At 40.6% G+C, this 18,717-nt stretch overlaps 1 protein-coding gene across 2 annotated transcripts in view; it reads left to right on the forward strand.

Annotated features, from left to right (window-relative positions):
• The window catches only part of HIPK3 (homeodomain interacting protein kinase 3), a 185,513-nt gene extending 170,312 nt beyond the window's left edge, over positions 1 to 15,201 (forward strand). For both annotated transcript variants that reach the window (XM_068260243.1, XM_068260244.1), the window contains exon 16: positions 3,403 to 15,201. In XM_068260243.1, the coding sequence (XP_068116344.1) occupies positions 3,403 to 3,855 (453 nt within the window). In that variant the 3' untranslated portion in view covers positions 3,856 to 15,201. The remainder of the gene's footprint in view (positions 1 to 3,402) is intronic.
• Positions 15,202 to 18,717: the final 3,516 nt, after the last annotated feature.

Consider the following 18,717-nt stretch of genomic DNA (forward strand, 5'->3'; position numbering starts at 1 on the left):
TGAGAGCTGCAACAGCGCCACCCGCTGGAGCCAGGGAAGGTAAATATTTCAAGCCTTGTCAGGCTTGTCGAGCCAGGATTGTGGGGTGCTTTGGGGGAGCCAGCGCTGGATTGCCTGCAGCTACAAGGATGGGGAAGCCTCATTGGGACCCTGAGGCTTCCCTCTCCCAAGGTGAATACCCCCCCAGGGGACCTTTTTTTTTTCTTATAGAGTCTCTAAGTGGTGGAATAGTCCATCACTTTGGAGTACTACAGGGAGTGCAGAATTATTAGGCAAGTTGTATTTTTGAGGAATAATTTTATTATTGAACAACAACGATGTTCTCAATGAACCCAAAAAACTCATTAATATCAAAGCTGAATATTTTTGAAAGTAGTTTTTAGTTTGATTTTAGTTTTAGCTATTTTAGGGGGATATCTGTGTGTGCAGGTGACTATTACTGTGCATAATTATTTGGCAACTTAATAAAAAACATATATATACCCATTTCAATTATTTATTTTTACCAGTGAAACCAATATAACATCTCAACATTCACAAATATACATTTCTGACATTCAGAAACAAAACAAAAACAAATCAGTGACCAATATAGCCACCTTTCTTTGCAAGGACACTCAAAAGCCTGCCATCCATGGATTCTGTCAGTGTTTTGATCTGTTCACCATCAACATTGCGTGCAGCAGCAACCACAGCCTCCCAGACACTGTTCAGAGAGGTGTACTGTTTTCCCTCCTTGTAAATCTCACATTTTATGATGGACCACAGGTTCTCAATGGGGTTCAGATCAGGTGAACAAGGAGGCCATGTCATTAGTTTTTCTTCTTTTATACCCTTTCTTGCCAGCCACGCTGTGGAGTACTTGGATGCGTGTGATGGAGCATTGTCCTGCATGAAAATCATGTTTTTCTTGAAGGATGCAGACTTCTTCCTGTACCACTGCTTGAAGAAGGTGTCTTCCAGAAACTGGCAGTAGGACTGGGAGTTGAGCTTGACTCCATCCTCAACCCGAAAAGGCCCCACAAGCTCATCTTTGCCCAAACCAGTACTCCACCTCCACCTTGCTGGCGTCTGATTCGGACTGGAGCTCTCTGCCCTTTACCAATCCAGCCACGGGCCCATCCATCTGGCCCATCAAGATTTACTCTCATTTCATCAGTCCATAAAACCTTAGAAAAATCTTCTTGAGATATTTCTTGGCCCAGTCTTGACGTTTCAGCTTGTGTGTCTTGTTCAGTGGTGGTCGTCTTTCAGCCTTTCTTACCTTGGCCATGTCTCTGAGTATTGCACACCTTGTGCTTTTGGGCACTCCAGTGATGTTGCAGCTCTGAAATATGGCCAAACTGGTGGGAAGTGGCATCTTGGCAGCTGCACGCTTGAGTTTTCTCAGTTCATGGGCAGTTATTTTGCGCCTTGTTTTTTCCACACACTTCTTGCGACCCTGTTGACTATTTTGAATGAAACGCTTGATTGTTCGATGATCACGCTTCAGAAGCTTTGCAATTTTAAGAGTGCTGCATCCCTCTGCAAGATATCTCACTATTTTTGACTTTTCTGAGCCTGTCAAGTCCTTCTTTTGACCCATTTTGCCAAAGGAAAGGAAGTTGCCTAATAATTATGCACACCTCATATAGGGTGTTAATGTCATTAGACCACACCCCTTTCTTATTACAGAGATGCACATAACCTAATATGCTTAATTGGTAGTAGGCTTTCGAGCCTATACAGCTTGGAGTAAGACAACATGCATAAAGAGGATGATGTGGTCAAAATACTAATTTGCCTAATAATTCTGCACTCCCTGTATTTTATAATAAAATAGTACATTTCCAGCACCCAAGGCCTTCCACCAGCCTTCTTGATTGGAGTCTCACCTCTCCCTCCACTAGAGATCACATTTGTAAGACAGACTAGGCTTGATTTACTAAGGCAGCTTCAGAAAGAGCATCATATCTGATCCACTGGAGTTTTAAAATCTGTCTGATTAGTTGGTCATTGCAGTCCTTGCTTGGGCCAATTTTACTTTTTTTATTTTTTATATTTAACTCAATGCTGCATGCAACTTGTACAACCTCTACTCGTAAGACCTCAGCAAGGCTCTCAATAAACTGATATGACACTGGTGTGAGTGAAAATTCTAACCCCTTAACCCTTTCCAATCCACTGTTGGACTTAGTCAGACAATGGATGGTTGTCCCCAGCTCTAAAGCCTCGTACACACGCTTGACTGCAGGCAACGACGGGTCCGTCGGCACCTCCCGCTGGGTGGGTTTTCCGCAGACAGTCCAGCGTGTGTACAGTCAGTCTGCAGACTGATAAGGCTGTTTCTGAACGATCCGCCCGGCGCTGGAACGTCCGCCCAGCGGGAGAGTCTGACGGACCCGTTGTTCCTAATAATCCAGTGTGTGTACGAGCCTTAAGTCCAACACTTAGATCACTGCTGACCCCACACTGCGCCGCAAAATATAAATATTACATGGGAGTATTTTGAGATGCCTGGTTGCTGCCAGATCTAGTCCAGCTCCACATTTTCATAATGTTATCATAAATATTTGCATTACCTCAGAATTATTTGCAGGAGTAGCATTTCAGACACACAGGGAGTGAGTAATGCAGATTTAGATAGCTGAGAAACAATGAGTAGCTATACATTTAACCCTCCTGGCGGTTAATTTTTTTTGCCAAAATGGCAAAAATCCTTTTTTTTTAAATTTTTTTTTTTGTGTTTCATGTAAAGCTACCAGAGTGGTAGCTACATGAAACACCACTAGAGGGCGCATGTGTCCCTCTAGTGCGATCGTCGCCGGCATCAATAGCAAACAGGGGAACGCGTATATAACGCGCTCCCCTGTTTGGCTTCTCCTGTCGCCATGGCGACGATCGGAATGACGTCATGGACGTCAGCCGACGTCCTGACGTCAGACACCTCCGATCCAGCCCATAGCGCTGCCCGGAACTCATTGGTCCGGGCAGCGCAGGGCTCTGGCGGGGGGGGGGGGGAGCCCTCTTGCGCCGCTGCGTACGGGCGATCGCCGCAGAGCGGCGGCGATCAAGCTGTACGCGCGGCTAGCAAAGTGCTAGCTGCGCGTACAGCATTTTAAATGGAGCAAATCGCTCCACCAGGGGCTGAGATATCTTCCTGCGCGGCATAGCCCGAGCTCAGCTCGGGCTTACCGCCAGGATGGTTAACAGGTATTTTTATATCATTATTATTCTGCAAAAGACGGGGTTTTTTTCTTTCCAATGATCCATGTGAAAGATCAATGTGAAAGAGTGTTCTATTAAATGAATACATAAAAAAAAATCTGTGCATGAACGGAGTTGGTCTGTCTTTACTCCTGGATATGTGAGACCTGTGCAGCCCTTCTTATTCATAATCTATATACTTTTGTTTTCTAACAGGTACACCATTTTGGGTCTGGACATCAAGAATGGAATGGCAATTACGGGCACAGGAGACAGCAGGCGTTCATCACACCCACAGTCACCAGTCACCCTTTCACTCTACCACACGGAAGCCCAAATCACAGTGCAGTGCACCTGGGTGGCCAGCATGCTATTCTGTCCTATCCACCATCAGCTCCGCTGAGCACAGCTGCACCTGTGGCCCACCTTCTGGCCTCCCCGTGTACCTCAAGACCAATTTTACAACACCCGGCCTACAGCTTCTCTCACCCCAGTGGCATCATCCACCAGGTCGCTGTGGGCATCAACCCTCGCCTTTTGCCTTCCCCTACCATCCACCAGACTCAGTACAAACCTATTTTCCCATCCCACTCGTTCATCGCAGCCTCCCCTGCCTACACAGGATTTCCCATGAGCCCCACCAAACTCAGCCAGTATCCGTACATGTGAGAACTTGGCCACCTTATGCGGTAGAGGAGAAGCTCAAAGATTCAAACCTTTCGTTTGAAGCAAAATACAAGAACATGGCTTTTAATAATTTTTTCTGCCATGGCACAAGAAGAAAAAAAAATATTTTTTGAATCATGTAGACTTGGGTGCAATTTAAAAAAAAAAAAAAAAAAACAATCTTGAGCTTTAAAAAAAATTAGAAAAAAAAATCACTTTTGATGTGTTTTGCACATTTGGTATAAATTGTCTCTAGTCCTGTTCTCTTCTATTGTAACTTTAGACAGGTGACTTACAGGAGATGGAAGTTCACTTGCTCTCCTGCTATTTTTTATACAATTGCCTTCTAACTAGTGCAAGACACGTCTCTATGGGAAGCCATTCAACGTACAGGTTTAGCGCAACAAATGCACATATCGTCAGCAGTACGGTGTACTCGTGTCAATTGTCTGTTCTGTATGTCTTGGTGTTTCAGTGTTGGGTCACTTGGCTACTGAGTTGATGTTCACATTGCATGTGTCTTTTGCATGGGCAGAAGAAAAGTTTTTAAAAAAACAAAACAAAACAAAAAGTTGCCTAGACCGTGCTCTTCAATGTTGTCGTCCTAATAATCAGCTGCATTGTATACTGTTCCCACACATAGTGCCTTAAATATTTGAGGTTGTTAATGTTATTACTTAATATATTAATGTCAAGTTCAGCACTTAATCTTCGAATCTGCTGATTATATGAATATCTATTTTTTTTGTTTTGTTTTTTGTTTTTCTGAATAACATTTGAGTATCAGCTCAGTTAGGGGTTTGTTCCTTCGTTTTGTTTTTGGTTGTGTGGTATGATCTTAAGATGTAGGTGTTTTCATTACCTACAGAACAGCATGTATATTTTCTTTTCTTTTTCTTTTTTTTTCTTTGTTAATTTTGCATAGAAGAGTTTTAGTATTTGTTTTTATGTTTTGTTTTGAATGACACAGTTATCTAGCGTTCTAGCGTCACATAGCCTGAAAACGCTTTTGAGACTTTTTTTTTTGTTTCAAATTTAGGATTAATGCTAGCTGCACGTTTTGTTGATAATCACTTAATCACAGTTGACAGGAACTGCAATATTGTCTATGTGGATCGTTCATTATCTATTTTGGTGTCACGGCATTTGTCCAGTTGGTTGGATTTTTTTTTTTAAATCGTATCTTACCGCTGTAGATGGCGTGATTTTGGCTAGATTTTGATAGTCTGTGTGCTGATCTCTTTCGGTCTTGGCAGAAGCTGCACAATCTTGCTGTGCAATATTTTGCAACCCTGTCCTACACTGAAAAAAGGTTGTAGCCGTGACACGTGACCACAGTTGGGCAACCCTCGCAGTATTCATTGTACGTATCAAGGACTATTTACTATAGAAGTTTGATAAGATGTGAGGTTTTTACTTGGTGTGCAATTTTTGGCTTCATTTTATGCATGTGTCAGTTATTAAAGCCTCCTTTACACCATATTTTATTATTTTTCTTCTTTTGAGTGGTGACTGTGTATTTAATACATTCCGTCAGGGACATGAAATAGTGCGCATATTTCAAGACATTTTGTTTCTTCTTTCCAAAAACGTTTTTGTTTTTGCATTGTCCATATTAAGTTAATTTATCAGCACCAAAGACTTTTAAATCATCCATTTCTTTTAATGAAATTAAAAAAAAAATCTATATAAAGAAAAGGTATCTACATTTTTGTTCTTTTTTTTTTGCATAGACCTGAATTATACTGTAGTTTTATGGTGGGCTTTAAGAAAAGGTATTAAGACTAATGTTTTTAGCTTTGGGCAAATAATAAATCTTATCATTTATCTTGAATGTATAATAGATAAGCTGCTATATGTAACAGACGCCACTTTTTTGATAGCTGTGAACTCTAGCTTCATAATCCCGTTAATACTTAGCCGCCTTACTCCTGTTTTAAGTCTAATGATATATAAAGAGTAGTGGGATTTTTTTTTTTGGTTATTTTTTTAAATTTAATTTGCATTTAATGTTTTGGTGTGTCCTTTGTAACTACTGTATTGTAAATTATGGATCCTAATTGCATATGTTATTTTTTTGGGGGTGTGTGTATTACATCAGTATTCTATATATCTTCATAAATTTGGAGCTCATTACTGCATATAAGTGGGTGTATTAATGTAAGTTATTTTTTAATGTTTTCATATTGCTGTTGTGTATACCTTTAAGAGATAAAAATAATGTATCAGGCTTGATTTTATAATCATTTTCTTTGAATCTGATGATACAAAAGATTAGCCAGTGACTGGAATAATGAAAATGTTATAGACTGAAGATAAACGGGGGGGACTTTTAGCCCTTAATTTTTCTATCTTATTTTCTTGCAAATAACACCACTAAACACCGCATTTGCCCACCTGTTCATATGCTACGGTGACTCTTAACTCCGTTATTTTTTGGAGGAGGGGGTTGTAGTTCCCCTTTTCTAGCACTGGGTGGTGTTATCACAAGCAGTGTTTTATTTAATGAATGTTAAAAAGAAAAAAAAATGTGCCTAAATCATGAACTTAAAAGAATATAGAAGAAAAATAAATTTTACAGTGTTAACATGAAAATTTTACAGCACGGGAGCGAATTGCTTTCCCTCCCTGCCACAAAATTAACTGCTTATTATCTCTATGCATTATATACATTGATGTAAGAATCTGTTATTATTATTGTTGGTACAGCTTTGTCTACATGAGCTTACCAGTCATATGACCTTTTAGCTGTTGTGAAACGTCAAGGCCCAGCATGCTCTGCAAACCAGACTATGTATGCCTGAATGTCAAACAATAACGGGGCATGCTAACTTTGCGTTTCCACTCGTCAGAGGGCTGCAAGTTAATTAAGGTCCACCTGCAGGGTAGCCGAACTGGTGTGTCTGCTGATGTTGCAAATATGGTGCTTTAAAGCTTCTTTTCATAGCAGTGCTTGATGTGTGACGAAGTACGTGCACATTGTTGCTTGTGAAGGGTGTGGTCATGGTTCTACAGTTGCATCCCTAGCACAAGAAAGTCGAAGCAGGTCATATCGGTGCGCACTCTTCCCGTGCTGCGCCTGACCTGGGCACAGCCACAGACATAATGTTATGTAAGTGGCCACGTTGCAATGCCATTCAGGTGCTGACGATCACCAGACCTTTATTTCTCCTTCCGAGTTGCTACGACTCGAAGGGGAAATAGTAATTAACGCCACCCGAAATTTGAGCGGCAGCAGGGTGAGCCACTATTCGGCTCACCCTGCGCCAAAATGTCGGGACGGCGAGTATCCGCGTACGCCAAGAAAGTAGTATGTTGCTGCAGACAAGCTTATGCCACACCAGTATCTTTGTGGGAACAATGCTGTATTCATGTTTCTCTCCCTCCAACTGAACTAATTTTACATCTTGCCCAGTCTTTTTATTTATTTTTTATCTTTGCTGCCTTTTTCCAGCAATATCATAGGTTATGATCTTTTTGCCATTTTCAAATCAATGCAGTAGGCATAACTAAAGTATTATATTTAGAGCCCACATCTATTCTAATTGAATTCTAGAGATTATACTAACTTATTTTTTACAAAAATGTTTCATTTTGTCAACCACTTCTGGCAAATTTATGGTCAATTATTTTTACTCTCAACTCCTTATTGACTGTGCAGTTATCCTATCTGCCTTGGACCCAAAAGTAATGTCATCTGGATTGCATTCATCTAGTATGGATGCTGCAATCTTACATAAGACTTCATCTTGCATAATATCCAGTTCTATCTTCAAATGCCACGCTATTTTTTTATACTGTGGTTTTCTCTCTTTGTAGTTTTGGGCAGAGAATATCTCTGAATTTCTTAAGCCCTGTACACACACTAGAGGAAATTTGAACGAGTGCATTCTTTACCGTCTTTTGTTTCTGTGCTGCAGGACACCGCTCACTTGTACACCAGCCGTTATCCTTCCTCCCCCTTCCGTTAAACTGTACACCTTGCCCAGCTATAGCCAAGCAGCAGGTCTGTACAGCACTTACGTGTCACCCTAATGATGTCACCCTAATGAGGGCTAGTTCACAGTGCTTAGTTGCATTACAGAATAATTCTGGATGTCAACTCGCTGCCCATACAAGTCTATGGGGCTTGTCACAGTACTGCGTTGCAACGGACCATCCCACACCCCACAGGGATATATAGCATTTACAATTTGACAGGTTTTAACCTTTTCTCCTTTATTTCCAAAGTTAAAAATTCGGGACTTTTAGATAACTTCGAGCTTAAAGTAACATCTGTCACACACAGCCCAGTACTTCAGTTGGGGGACATTAGCACTGTGTTGTACCAGGCTGCTTTTGTACAATATTTGCAACATCTGTATCTTTGTAGATATCATAGCAGACCACACAAACTGGTTGTCATGTGGAAAGTTCCTGGAAACGATCCCATTAGATCATACGTGTCTACTATAATAAAGGTGATCCAACTCATTGCCATGGTGGGAGAGTTAAGATCTGTAAGGTTGGTGTCCATCTACGTGGCTAGTTACTGGGTCAGTGGTGCCAGGTTTAGGTTAAAGTCAGCTCACTATGATAAACTTGAGAGTTGTAATGTAGGTTTCACTGAGGGCCCCTGGAGGGTCTTCTGATGCTTGAATGCCTTAATTGCTTGTTGATTGAGGACATATAGATCATGAGAGAACAAAACCACGTTTATACCATGTGTGAACAAGCTTTTGGTACATGGCTTTCATGGTGCTGTGTTCTGTCTTTACAGGGTGGAACATTACTATAAACCTCACTGGTTTCTGTTGTGACTGCAGATATATCTGGCATGCCTGCAGTAATCTTTAATGAACACATCTTGTTTAAAATGAATGTGATCTTCTTAGATTTTGCAGAAAAACCTATTCAGCACACTGCAGCCACCTCAGAACTCAATGATTTTTATAATGGTAACTGCTTGCCATTCACTGACTACATACTGAAGGATTGTGGCACAGGGAAACCACATTTTGAATGGCCAGTTTGTATGTAGGCTAAGAAAGCCATCTCTGTTTTGAGACAGCTAGGCATCGTGGCCAGCTTTTTGAGTAAGTATTGGGAGCTGTAAGAGGTAGTAATTGTTACTGTCTTGCTTGTAGAGTGTTTAGAGGTTGTGTGTCGCCAGGAATGAGCGATTGTACACCGTGACATCAGGTTCCACTTTTTTAGAAGGTACAGATGGACAGTTAACCAAGACATTCTGAGTTTCATCCATACCTTTGTGATAGGCACAGTGTCATTACATGCTGACACTACCTTCACCACCAGAGCATGTATTCTAGTATAGATCAATCAGGCCTGCACCAGGTTGTAAGGTTAGTCAAGTCTTTAGAGAAGAGTACCTAAAGGTCCTAAATAAAGCCACTCCCTACCTTTCAGAGACATTATGATCATGTTAGTCCTTAAGTTCCTAACTCCTAAATTAGACTGACCATCTCATGAATTCTGCGTTACTTTGTCTGCCCCGGTCATTTTTTCTTCACACAGTTACTAAGGAAGACACACAGTCTTGGAGAACAAAGCAATAAAGCCTATATAGTTACCCCTTGATTGTAGCCATGTGCTGTACTCAGCACGGCTGTATTCTTGTGCTTTGTAAAGACTCGTCCTAAACTCGGTTTGAGGTCTTAGGCATGTAAACTGTATATATGTACTATCTGTGTAATTTGTATAGCTGAACAATATATTGAGCACTTAAGATTTGCAATTAAAACAAATAATACTCAAAAATTGTTGTTGAAAGGGCAGTTCTTGTTAAAACTGAGCCAAGATGCAGCACAAAATAAACGGGAAAAGGCTCTGTTCTCCTTGATTGTCTTTTTTGGAAGACCTGTCTCTTTTTGAGGCTCTGTTTTCTTGATTGTCTGACCTGAGTATTAAATAACCCGAGTATTAAAGTTTTTGACTTTAATTCTTTAATCTGCTCTTACTCTACATGCAGAATCCGGTGGTTTTATAACAAAATGACTTTCAGTGCATTGTGTGAATTCTGTGAAGGAAGGGCATTTGCCCTGTGTGAGGGTCTGAAGCCTGAAATCATTGTTGAAAGCAGACCTGGACCTGAAACCCCATGAGACGGGTAGCCAATGCGCCTTAAATATTACAACTGGCGCCTAACTTTTGAGGTTTTTTGTGTGTGTGGGGTCAATGGAATTGCCTCCTACAAAATTTCTATTGGCTCTTGGATTAGACAGGTTGGCATCAGAACTCCATATTTATCTGTCCACCCCTGATTTGAAAGTTCTTTGTTGTGCTCTATGCAGCTGGTTGTCATTCCTGTGTCCTCTTCAAGGGGTTTAATGTCATTGTTGAATGTAAATGTTCTACTCAAGCTTTCTGTTGCTGTGGTCCAAATACATGTAGTATCAGAGAACCTTCCTGTCATTGAGCCCTATGATAACATGGTGTCTGCTGAAGCTATGTCATTGGGTTTTACAATTTTTTTCTGTAAGAGCAGTAATAATGGATCGGTGTACCTAGAGTCTAACTTGTTTTGATGGAAATGGGTTATACTTTAACTCCAGTTTCAATTGTTCATTGATTTATAGCAACCTGCACAGGAATCTGTAGTGGGCAGCCACACAAGCTATGGAGAGATGGACAATCAAGGAAAGCCCAGCACAGATACTTGTAGAGCTCTGTGAATATATTTGATGCCAGAACCCTCTAGTACATCTTAGTGTAGTTGTCCAGAACATATTTACTGCTCTCAGTTGAAGATCAGGAGTCAGACTTTCACTGCACTGAAATGTCCCACCACACTGCAGTTAGTACAAAAAAATGTCTTTTGTTAGAGAATCTCTTTAAAGGTAGGCATACACCAAAAGACCAAAAATCTGATCATAGGTATGGTCGTAATATTGATAAGACCATTAGTGCCAGCAGAAGTGATATTTATACGATCAAGGTTCCCACAGCTTTGTACTACTTCAAACTAAGGATTGCTGCCGTGTGACTGATATTGGACAACATTTCAGCTGAAGTCTTGGATATTTACTAGACTAGATTAATGAAATCGGGAAGATGCTGATCTTGGAGTCCATCTACTTCAAATTGTGAAGTGTGTACCTAACTTAAAATTTGAATTTGGCTTCAGTAGATATCCACTTATTGAAATGCCTCCATGCAACAATGTAGAGGGCTTGCCCCCCTCTAGAGTCCTCCTGCAAGCAGCAGCAGCATATTGATCCCTTCTTTACATAATTTTGTAGGTAGAAGATTTATTAATTTCACTCATGTAAGAGAAATTTACAGTGTTGCGTTTATATTGAAATGAATGAGGCTCAATAGCACATATTACCTACGAGAAGAAGCCTCTGGAAGGGATTTTTCCAAAGTTCTCCCACAGATGGTCGTCTTTTAAGGGTTTAATGACTTTGAAAAACAACTTTTGTTGATTGTTCTCGGGTTGTTAGGAATTAAGAAGTTCCCGTTCATATCAAATTACTTATTTTACTTCCCTAAGTTGGTAGACAATGGTAGTTCCATTACTTGGTTACTCTTCATACATATCAAAGGTTTTGGGGAACTTTTAACACGTGGGTACTTATTCCAACACTATCTGCACTATTTTCTTAATTTGTACCTTGCGTCTAACACCTTATATTAATATAAACTGTCAGAACGATCCCCTATATAAAGTACGAGGAGCTTACTAAGATTGCTTAGGGTAGAGCACCTTGCAATATTATCAAGAGCTGTGTACTATTAGAGTTGTGGCTATGGTATAGTACATTCATTAGCGTGCAAGTGCGGCACACCTAAGGTGCAGCAGGCGGTTTCTACGATCAGTTCTATTTATTTGACTTGTAATTTGTGGCATTGCTGTGATAAGAGGCACCTAGCTAACAGAATGGCTGCTTTATACTTATGCGTGGAAAATAACAGCCCAGAGGATGCTTCGGCAGTTCCATGCATAACATGGATGTTATATCTCACACATTGGGCTTACATCACACGTATTCTCTGATATACATGGACTACTGTGGTAATATTAGATCTGAACACCAGACAACAAACCGCATGTGTTAAGGGACCGCTATTGTGAAAAAATTATTTTACGCTAAATACCTGAATTTTTTGTAAACCGTACCAGAATTGGAAATGGCCCTTTATTTAGTAATGATGCTTAAGGGACCCATACACTTAACGATTTACCCGCCGATATACAGCAGATTCGATCACTGTGATCGAATCTGCTGTGAAATCGTTGTGCAAACGCTGACCAAACGATCGATTTCCATCCAAAATCAATTGTTCCCGTCGATCCGTCCGTGCGGAAGATTTCACTCGATCGCCGGCGGGTTGGGAGTGCGTCGATAGCAGCGTTTGAATGTCCGACGACCGACACTAGCGGCAATACATTACCTGATCCGCCAGGGCGAGTCCCCTGGTCTCCGCTGTCCCTTCTCCGTGCTGGGCTCCGGCTGGCTTCACTTACTTCCTGTCCCGACAGGAAGTTTAAACAGTAGAGCACCCTCTACTGTTTAAATTTCCCCCGGCAGGAAGTAAAGTGAAGCTGTAGCCCTGGAGCCCAGAGCAGAGAAGAAGACGGAGACCAGGGGACTCGCGCCGGCTGGATCAGGTAATGTATGCGGGGGGAGGGAGGGCGGCGGCAGCTCCACAGAGTGTAAATCGGTTTCATAGTGAAATCAATTCACAATCTGTTTGCAGTAAAGGCAGCCATACGATCCCTCTCTGATCAGATTCGATCAAAGAGGGATCTATATGTTGGTCGATCTGATGGCAAATCGACCAGTGTATGGCCACCTTTAGTATTTAGTACTAACTTTAAGCCAGCAAACATTGTTGCTAATGGTTTTGTGGTAGTACATGCTGCTAACTGCATTGATAATATTGACAGTTGCACACATCACAATGTAGGAGAAATTCCTCTATTGGGAGAGTGCCGAGAAACTATGGAAGCTTCAATGTTGGCGGCGGAGAATGGGCAGATATGCGGAGACTCCCCTGCAGTGAATGGTTTATTCTGTCAAACATGTTCACTGCTTTGCACTGAAGTGCAAAGATGGAGTAGATTTTGGACACCAAGTAAGCTTTGTTACTAAATAATGGGCTTTCTGTAACAGTGATAATGGGGTATTGATCCATTCTTGGCAAAAGTGGTCCTTTAAACACTTAATCTTGTTTGTTTTTTGTTTTGTTTTTTGTTAAATGGAATGTACAGTATTTTCTTTTTTTTTTATTTTCTAATCAGCTGTAAAATAAATGAAACCTATAAATGGGGAATACCTGAAATATTATCTGTGAATATTTCATCATTGGTTTGAGCTCTGACTGCTAATGCCACTGGCAAAGGCTGCAGTTAGAATAGATTCTTGCCTTATTGCTGCAGTGAAGGTCCGATAGTGCCATGTCGAGTGGTAGAACCGTAAGTCGGATTCCAGATCAAACTTTTTAATTTTTTTTTAATAGAGTGGGAAAAGTTGAGCTTGTTTTTATTGCTGTTGTTTCCCTTTTGGGGGATTTCTCCAAACCCCCTGTATCTGTGACAAGGTTGTCTCCAACAGTAAATCAGGTGACAACTCTAAATTAGGGTTCAGATGGGATAAACAATTGTTTTTATGCAAAGAGGCTATCTACAAGCTTTTAATTATCATCTTTGTCCTTGTTGAGAATATTTCCCTCCCTGACCCGGCAACCTGGTTACAGAGAACTGGAAGTGAGGAGACTTCTCCCAAACCGGAACACAGACAGTAAAAACCTGAAAAAGATTTCCTACTTTTGCAGATTACAATAAAAAATGGCTGTAGTTACACTTTAACTATCACTCTGCCCTCTGTATTATCAAAGTTAGAGTCGAGCCAAGGCTTGTTAACTGCCGTTTTATAGAGAGCGTTTGTTGGGCTTTTTCACTCATGAGCTCCACCTACTGGCTCAAAAAGGTATATGAAAAATGTTCATGTTTATTATTTCTCACTTTCCTGATTTTACAAAAAAAAATTGTAATGGATACAATTATTTTACTGTATATTCCCTTTAAAAAAATATTTTGAAATATATTTGATTGCTAGAGGTCTAGCTACCTGAAGCGGTCTTCATATTAGCTTACAACAATCCCCTGAAAAGCAGGACTGGGGGAGTTTTGTGGAGTGCTGTGATCCAGTCAGATGCTGCTGTATTACACAGAGTTGTTACTGAAAAGCTTGGAACCTGATAGCAGAGTGCTGAGGGGCATGACCTTGCGTCTGTGTGGTAATGCTCTTTTATGCGTTCTTTCAGGTTTGCGTGGATCACAAGACTGCACTAAATGTTTGGCAGGTAACACAGTTTGCATATACTGTATGCATTACAGCTGTGGGTTTCACTCTTTATTTTGAGTTCAGCTTTATCATCAGTCTGTGTAATAAAGGCAAAGTACTGAAATTGGCAGACTAATTAGATCCACCGGATTCTCTTTGGTGCTGTCATTCATAGATCTGTAATCCTGCCTTGTCTCTGTATATCTGCTCCTCATTTCGCACTGAAGAAACTGGTTTCTAACAAGCATAAGGGGTTGGTACAGCCATTTATTCAGACATTTAGAACAGTCACATTTTGATTGGCTGCTGCTGTGGAACAACCACCAATCACAGGGCTACTTCACCCAAGAAGGAGGAACTTTTAAATCTGAATATTCTATGGAATGAATCTTCCTATCCCTCTTTTTAAATAAAACACTGCGTACCGCAGAGGTGCTTTTACACAAACAATTTCCTATTTATTTTTTACAGATTTCATTGTATTTAGATATTAACTCATTCAGGGTGTTATTAAGTATGCTACTGTACTAACTGCTTTTGGTTTGGGTTTTTAGTTAACTCCATATTTAACTCTATCCTTGTGATTTTTTTTTCTCTTGGCTTGCGTCGAGATAACTCAATACTGCAAGTGGTAGGACTGTTTGTTTAGAAATCCGGCTTTATATTTCATTTGATTTTACAAAAGTTTGAATTGTTACTGTTTTAACAAAAATGTAGTTTTGTGGCTTTAATTTTTTTTTTTTTTTTATCATTTATTTGTTTTCATTTTCTTTTTTTGGGCTTATTTTGATTTCTATGCTACACTAGTTTGCCATGTAGCAATTGCACTGTGCAATATATAATATGAGGACTGGGAAACATTTTTATGGATGTATGTCTTGTTACAGTTTGCGATAGTATTCCTCTCTAGTTCTCAGTGACTTTCAATGTGACCAAGGCTTATGTACTTCGTCACAAAAAGCGGGTTTTCCAGGTTACTATTTTGGTGAGTGTCAAAATATGAATTTATGGTGTATTATTGTCTAAATTCACTTTGAATTAAAATATATATTGCAGCAAATCCATTGGCTTCTGTGTGTTTCTTCTTCTATAAACTGATGCAATAAATAATTATCAGGGCTGTGGAGTCGGTACAAAAATCATCTGACTCCAACTCCCCGGTTTATGTAACCTCCAACTCCAGGTACCCAAAATGGCTTAGACTCCGACTCCTTAGTCTGATACTTACCAGGGCTGTGGATTTGGTACAAAAATCATCCAACTCTGACTCCTCAGTTTATGAAACCTCCAACTCCAGGTGCCCAAAAATTGCTTCAACTCTGACTCCACAGCCCTGATAATTAGATCTATAGTCCTCATCCTAGATAGGATTTCCTATAATTCTCCAGTTTTGATTTGGTGTACAATGTTAATAGTTGCAAAAAAAGTTTCTGTACCGTGTTAGCCAAACAAATTATATAGGTAGAAAAAAAACAACGTTTTGTAAAAAATAATACCTTTTAATGGCTAACTAATAGAGTTAAAGAGGAACTCCAGTGAAAATAATTTAATATAAAAAGGTGCTTAATTTTTACAATAATTATGTATACATGATTTAGTCAGAGTTTGCTCATTGTAAAATCTTTCCTCTCCCAGATTCACATTCTGACATGTATTACATGGTGACATTGTTACTGTGGGCAGATTATGTAGCTGTTCTGGCTTTAACAGACAGCTATAAACAGCCATTTCCTGTGTGTGTCATTGTTACATTGTGGCAGTTTGCCCAGAGTACCGTACGGTACCAGAGCCTCTTGTGGGAGGGGTTTCAGCACAAAATCAGTCATACAGCGCCCCCTGATGGTCTGTTTGTGAAAATCATTATATTTTTCATGTAAAAGTGGGTATCAGCTACTGATTGGGATAAAGTTCAATTCTTGGTCGGTGTTTCTCTTTAAATGATGCAAGCTTTCTGGGATCTAGATCCCAGAAAGCTTGCATCATTTAACTCTGTTAGCCATTAAAAGGTATTATTTTTTACAAAAGTTTTTTTTCTATGTGTACAATGTTAAAAATTCAAGATGAAAGTGTTGACTTCATTGGGTACATGATAATGTTTATACTGCTCCCATATAGCTGAATTGGACTTTTCTTCCCTGCTCTCATAATTGTTTTTTCTCAGCCACACAGATGCTTTATGACCTGTAATTATTTACAGGCAGTGAGACCTAATGATTGCAGTCCCACTACAGAAAAACTATCCTTTAGACCTGAGTCACACTGCAGAGCACTTTTTAATCCATTAGTGCTATTTGAGTTTAAAAAAAATTTCTTCCATTGACTTGCATAAAAATTGTGGAAAAATCATTGCTATCCTCTATGCAAGGCAATGGGAAAATTTTTGTAAGCACAAACTCAGCGCTGATGAAAAAGCTCTCTGCAATGTGTCTCAGACCATAGAGACCTAGATCCTTAACCCTTATAGTGGAAAATACAGAAAAGGAACACATGCCTTTGCCCCTCTGTGCCTCCTTTGTGTCTCCCTGTGCATTACTGATAATAAGTTGGGGACTCCCTGTTCATCAATTTTGTGTCTAACATTGAATTGATATCTACCAGTTATGAGTGGGGATGGTCATTGAAATTCTAAGAATTCTGGCTTGCATGCAGCTTGGAACTGGGCCAATCAAAATTGTCAGGAGTGTATTTGATTGGCTCAATACCAAGCTGCATGCAAATCATAATTCATTATCAGAATCTCATTGACTATGTCAATCAAGTAAAGAACTTAAAATATGGGTAAACAGAAAAATTCCTGTCCACAAATACTGTAATTGTCAAGATCTGAGCAGAAACTTTGCAGGAGCTGATCGGATACAGGAATCGATGTCTCTCCAAAGTTCCAGTTCAGGCCCACAAATTCCATTTTTTTTGTAGAAGTAAAATTTGCCGTCTACTCAAATTATATTATCAGCTGTTGTAAATTGCAAGATAAACATTCATTATACAATCAATAACCTTTACACACTTTTTGAATATATATATATATATATATATATATATATATATATATATATATATGTATATGTATTTTTTTTTCCATTTCCCAAAAAAATATTCAAATGATATACACTGTTGAAGAAAATTTAACCTCCCTGGCGGTATGATGATTTCCGGATTTTAGGGACTTTTCTGAGCGTTTCAGACCAGGAAACAATCATGCTGCCAGAAAGCCAGCAGCAACCCCAGCACTTACCCAGCACTTACCCCAGGGGTGCTGTGGGCGATCTGGGGCAGGGGGGGGGAGAAATCAGTGTGCTTGGGTGCAGACTAGGGTGGCTGCAGCCTGCCCTGGTGGTCCCTCGGACACTGGGACCACCAGGGCAGGAGGCAGCCTGTATAATACACTTTGTAAACATTACAAAGTGTATTATACACTTTGTATGCGGCGATCGCGGGGTTAACATCCCGCCGGCGCTTCCGTATAGCCGGCGGGATGTTGCGGCGGGCGAGCGGTGACAGGCGCCAGCAGAGGATCGCGTCACGGATGACGCGATCGCTCCGCCCATGCCCCTACAAGGACCGCCGCCATTTGTCTATACGGCGGTCCTTGCGGGGTGCACTTCCCGGCCGCCTCTGTGCGTTAGGCGGTCGGGAAGTGGTTAATGTGCCTAAAGCTCCTGTAATTACATTAATGTACTACGTCTCCCAGTGTGCATTGCAGTGGCCAGGGGGACGGGACACTTCCACTAGATGTAGTGTAGATGGGGAGCAGCCTACAGCATACAGGGACAGAAATGAGGATGCTCTGCTCAGCTATTTGTTGTTTGAGCAGGACTGTTACTGTGCACCTTAGAAGAAAATGGAAAAAGCGTCTCGGGTAGCGGGTCTGCGGGTGCGGGCATCAAATTCACCTGAAAGCGGGTTGAGGGTCGGGTGCGGGTATGAAAAATTGGACCCACACAGGCCTCTTACACAGAGTACAGATTTCAGACTAAAGAATAATGCAACTTTAGCCTGGTACAAGCATCCAATTCTGATTGGCCAATAATTGCCCAATTTTACCACCTCTTTATAGTATGAGGGCCAGCAGATTTCAAACACTATGAGCAGACTGTGTAGGTGAGTTCTTATACTTAAACATAAACAGAATGCTCTTAAACATCCCAAAAAAATTGGATGTTTGGCCAATAATTGGTCAATTTTACGACCTCGATGTAATATGAGGGTTAACAGATTTTGAATACTATGAGCAGATTGTGCTGGTAAAGTTTCATACTACATTGAGGTGATAAAATTGGTCAGTGATTGGCCAATCAAAGTGAAAGGTCTGTACCAGACTTTAGTCTTTTTGTCAGCTTTGGAAATTTGTTGCTGGTTGCTAACAAAACCAAAAACCTATTTCTTTGTCAAGATACACTGGTGTGTTTGGACGCAGGACATGCTTTCTTAGCCTAGTAGAAGTGATGCACGCCTGAGCGATTAACCAGTCAACTGCAGCATGTTTTTAGGTATGCGCAACCTTCCCCCCCCCCCCCCCCCCTTTATATTTGCCTGAGCAGCCTTGTCTTGCAAAGCTGTCCTGAAGACCCCACAT

This window comes from Hyperolius riggenbachi, chromosome 11, assembly GCF_040937935.1.
Source record: "Hyperolius riggenbachi isolate aHypRig1 chromosome 11, aHypRig1.pri, whole genome shotgun sequence".
NCBI classification, from domain to species: domain Eukaryota; kingdom Metazoa; phylum Chordata; class Amphibia; order Anura; family Hyperoliidae; genus Hyperolius; species Hyperolius riggenbachi.